The sequence below is a fragment of the Petaurus breviceps genome, unplaced genomic scaffold (assembly GCF_028583685.1).
Source record: "Petaurus breviceps papuanus isolate PSGF00001 unplaced genomic scaffold, PetGlider_PUasm1.0 556, whole genome shotgun sequence".
Taxonomy (NCBI): Eukaryota; Metazoa; Chordata; class Mammalia; order Diprotodontia; family Petauridae; genus Petaurus; species Petaurus breviceps.
The window spans coordinates 2,953,393-2,957,946 of record NW_027186374.1 but is presented as its reverse complement, the minus strand read 5'-3'; the positions used below and the strand labels follow the sequence as shown (position 1 = coordinate 2,957,946).

General features: G+C 48.2%; 1 protein-coding gene across 1 annotated transcript in view; it reads left to right on the top strand.

The window, feature by feature from the left end:
• The window catches only part of TRIB2 (tribbles pseudokinase 2), a 34,308-nt gene that overhangs the window by 7,160 nt on the left and 22,594 nt on the right, over positions 1–4,554 (top strand). The window contains exon 2 of the mRNA XM_069102793.1: positions 547–839. Coding sequence (XP_068958894.1) covers positions 547–839 — 293 coding nt within the window. The remainder of the gene's footprint in view (positions 1–546; positions 840–4,554) is intronic.

Below are 4,554 nucleotides of genomic sequence, written 5' to 3'. Positions count from 1 at the left end.
ATGTGCCATCCAATGTCAACATCCTGCATATCTGTGATGTGCCATCCGATGCCATCATCTTGCATATGTGTGATGTGCCATCCGATGCCAGTTTTCTCTGTTTGGTTTTCGTCTTTGTTTCCCAAGGTTGCTCCTGGTTAAAAGTTTTTTTGTGGTTGTTCTTGTCTAAGGCCCTTCCCAGCTCTCAGGTTCTGTGTTTAGGGTCCTGTGTCCAAAGGTTCCTCTCCACTTGGACATTCTCTGTTTTGTGTTCTCAAGTCTCTCCCCACCTTTGCCATCCTATGTTGTAAAGTCGCTCCCAGCTCAGATATTCTGTTCTAAGGTTTCCCATCCCAGCTCAGATACTCTAGGGCATATTCTCTGGGGATCTGCCTAGCCCTGTCAGTTTCTGTTCTATGTTTCCAGGGCCCACTCAGGCCTGATTTTTTGTTTTGTAAGGTCACTCCCTGCTCCAATATTCTTTCTTTGGTTTCATTGACACTAACACTAAGCTGGCCAGTTCAGCCAGGCTTGACCCTCTCCTCTCCTGCTTCTGACTCTCCTCAGGTGTTTGATGTCAGCTGCTATCAGGAATCTTTGGCTCCCTGCTTCTGCCTCCCTGCCCACAACAACATCAACCAAATCACTGAAATCCTTCTTGGGGAGACCAAGGCATATGTTTTCTTTGAACGGAGCTATGGTGACATGCATTCCTTTGTGCGAACCTGCAAGAAGCTGAAGGAGGAGGAAGCAGCCAAGCTCTTCTATCAGATTGTGTCCGCTGTGGCTCACTGTCATGATGGGGGGCTGGTCCTTCGGGACCTCAAGCTTCGCAAGTTCATCTTCAAGGATGAGGAAAGGTAAGTCTCTCCCTGCTCCCTCATTCCTCACCATCCTGGCCTGGTGGCAAGGTTGCCTTTCTAGCAAAGGTGTCATGGAGACATATGAGAAGTTTGATGAAGGCAGGGTGCATTCCCTGAGAAGCAGCTGGGTCATTTAGTGGAGAGAGGGCTGGGCCTGGTGTCAGGTAGACCTGGATTTGAGTCTTGCCTTAGACCCTCACCAGCTAAAAGAAAGGGGTTCAGCTCGATGACTTCTTAGATCCCTTCCACCCCTAAATCTCTGCCTCCATGAAGACAGACAGAGTAAGCATGATTAAAAAGTTCTGGGAGACAATCAGTATCGACTGAAAGGATGTCAGCAAAAGCCTAAAAGGTGAGCAAGCCAAAAGAACACACATCCTTTTCTATGGCTGCATTTAGCTGTACTTGTATAATAATAATAGGAGTATGGATAGGTGTCAGAAGTGTGATTCCATGGGTATAGGGAAGTTCCAGGTGAGTAAACAATTTCCACTGGTGTACCTTCAAATGGAGGTGAACACACTGATACTGAGAAAGGGCTTCCTCCAGGGCTGCATGCACAGCTAATGATCAGCAGAGTGTAGATTTGAAAACAGGCCCTCAGAGGCGAAATCCTAGGACTTGGCTACTGGGCAGGCTCCCTCTGCTCAAATCCAAATCTTAATATTCTCTCTTTTCAGTCAGCACATGTAGGTTGTCTGCAGTTCTGTCCCTAAACATCTATGTGATACCTAGCAATGCTTTCTCTTCTCTGTACCTCCCTTTCCTTATCTATAAAATGAGGAGGTTGGATTCACTAGATGCTTTCTGAGGCTACAATTCTCAAGTAAAATGAAATGTGGCTGACCTAGAGCTCAGCAGGGCTCACACTCCGTCCCTGTTTCTTCTCTCAATTAAATTTAAAGAAAAACTGTTTATCTGGTTGAAAAAACATAGAATGAACTGAGGCTATCATGTGGTTCAGATTGGGCAGGAATAAGAACTTTAGAGATGATGTAACCCAAGGGTTCTTCATCTTATTGGTGTAGTGGACCCCAGGTCCCTTCGCAGAATATGATTTTAAATGCACGTAATAAAAATACAGTTTGAGAAAGGAAACCAGTTGTATTGAAATAGCTATAAAATCATAAAAAATAGCAAACAAGTGTGTAGACTCCAAATTAGGGATTCTTGATTTAATCTAATGCCCTCATTTTGCGGAGAAGGAACCTGCATCCCGAAGATTGGAGATGATGTACTCAAGTGCCTACATGTTCTAACTCTTGGTACTGGGGATTTTATCCCAGAATTCAGCTCCAGAACAAGAAATCAATTAAAAAGTATTTGTTCAGTCCTTCCTATGAGCCATGCACAGGACCTGCAGGATTTGGGCGGATTGAATCCCCTTTCCATCCTTTTCTGTCAACAAGGGGTCTGGAATTCTGCGTGCTGTGTTCTGTGGTCTTATGCTCTTTCTAATTCCCCATATGCCAACAGACCTGGGTTTGGGTCCCAGTTCTATGACCTGTGACAACTCACACACCATTGTGGGTGTTGTCTCTTTCTTAAGAAGGTCCCTCCTTCAGATCCCCCATAAGTCATGGCAAAGAAACATCTATGTGGGTTCTGGGTGTCTGGATATGTTGTGGGATGTACCTGTCTGCATGCAACTGGGGACACAGTTTTGGAAGGAGGTCAGAAAGATGTTGGAGAAGAGTGAGGGCATGGGCATTCAGATGAACTCGCCAGTGCCTTCCAAACTGCAGCAGGTGTTCTAAACCTCTCGCTTCATCTCCAGAGGGAATGAAGCAAGATTTTAGACACTGTGGACTATTGGAGGCTTGGGGCCTACAGAGGTAAGGCTGGTGAGCTTCTCTGGGGGCTCAGCACCAGCAGATGGTGAAGCATCATCTGGGATTCCAGGCTTTGAAACAGTTCCATTTTATTGGGGAAAAACAAAAACTGGGTTTCATGCCCTACCTTGTTGGTTTCTGCAGCCAGGCTGGTGCCTAGAAATTTTAGATGAATGGATGAGTGGTGTGATTCACGAGTGGGGCCATGGAGAGTGGGAGGGCTTTTCCTGCCTGCTTTAGGAGTTGTTATGAGGAAGATACTTGGGGAAACTTGTGAAAATTTGAGCAGTGACTTCCTCTTGACTTCCTGGGCTACTGGCAGGGATATGGTCTGGTGGTAGAGCCGAGGGCTATTTCTAGGGTTTGTGATTGCATTGTTCAATAAGGACTTCAGATGGAGGGGCTTCTAGCCGAGGTATACTAGCCTTAATGGGTTTACAAAGGACTTGAGGTAAGATTGAACCTGAAAGTCTTATCACTCAAAGGGACACTGTACGACAATATCACTGCACCCTCTCATCTAATAGAGGAGAAAATAGACCCTCCAGAGAGGTCCTGGGGTCCCTGAATGAGAACCAGAAGTGACTTTCAAGGTCTGACCCAGTCCACCCTCTATCTTCTCAGGTGAAGAACGTGGGGCCTTCAAAGGTTCAAGGCTGTCAGCACTTCACTGTTGGTGCGTGGGCCAGGATGAAAGCTTGGATCTTTGTGCCTCTCCTTCCTGTGCCCTTCCGAGTTGGGGCCTGGCTTTTCACTGGGTGCCAGGAATTGAGACAGAGGAGATCTGTTGGATAGGGAGTAGCTGGCTTAGGTCCGAACAGGGAAGACGATGTAAACACAGGAAGTGGCGACAAAGACAAACACGCTCACTTATGCAGGCCCTCTGCCTGCTTCTCTCACACTCCTCCTCTCTCCCCCTGCCCAGCCCTCTGGGGATTCCGGTGCTAGAGTGGCCCTGGGTGGCAGCTCCTCCTGATTCATCCCTCCTCCAGAAAGAGTCACACACCCCTTGTGGCCCTGCTCAGGTCCCAGAACCCTGGAGTGGAGTGCTACATCTGAGACTGCCCTCTGGCCATAGCATACCCCAAGTCGGGGGGAACCTCGGGGGGCAGAATCTCAAAACCGGGGGGAACCCTTGGAGTCTAGAATTAGCAGAGCTGCGCGGAAACCTGGAACATGCAACTTCAGAGCTGGGAGGAAGCTCAGAGATCACAGAAGAGGATATGGCTTAGAGGGGCCCCAGGCTCACATATTGAGTTAGCATGCACCCCATTGCAAATCCCCGAAGAGGTAACTCCCCTGCCACCCCCCCCCCAAAGAGCTGTCCTTTATGCCTGAGTCATGCAGTGGCCTTCTGCTGTTGGGAGTGTGGCTGCAGGGGCCAGGTGCTCTGCTGCCCAGCTCTTGTGCTCCTCAGCTGGGTGGGGGCAGCACCACAGGCTGGGGATCAAATGGATCCTCAGAATTTTTAATTTATTCTTGCTCCCCCCCCCCCATTAAACTTGGGCACTGAGAGGGAGCCTTCATTTGGCTTCAGAAGAGTTCACTTAGTTGAGGAATGCTTTCTATCTTTCTCTTGTTATGTGTCCCTGGACCCCAGCAGGGCTCCCAATTACAGTTTTATGTGTCATAGCATTGACTGATGTGGGTCAGACATTTGGCCAGTCTCCTGACAGCCAAGTGCAGGACCAGTGTGTTCTGATGGAAGGAGGAAAGAGCTTAGAAGTAGCAGTCTGAGTACTAGACCTGACCCTATTTTAATTAGAGAGAGACAGAGATGTACATAGACTGAGATTGAGGGGAATGACAGGGAGAGAGGGAGGGAGTGAGGAAAGAGAGAGAGAGAGAGAGAGAGAGAGAGAGAGAGAGAGAGAGAGAGA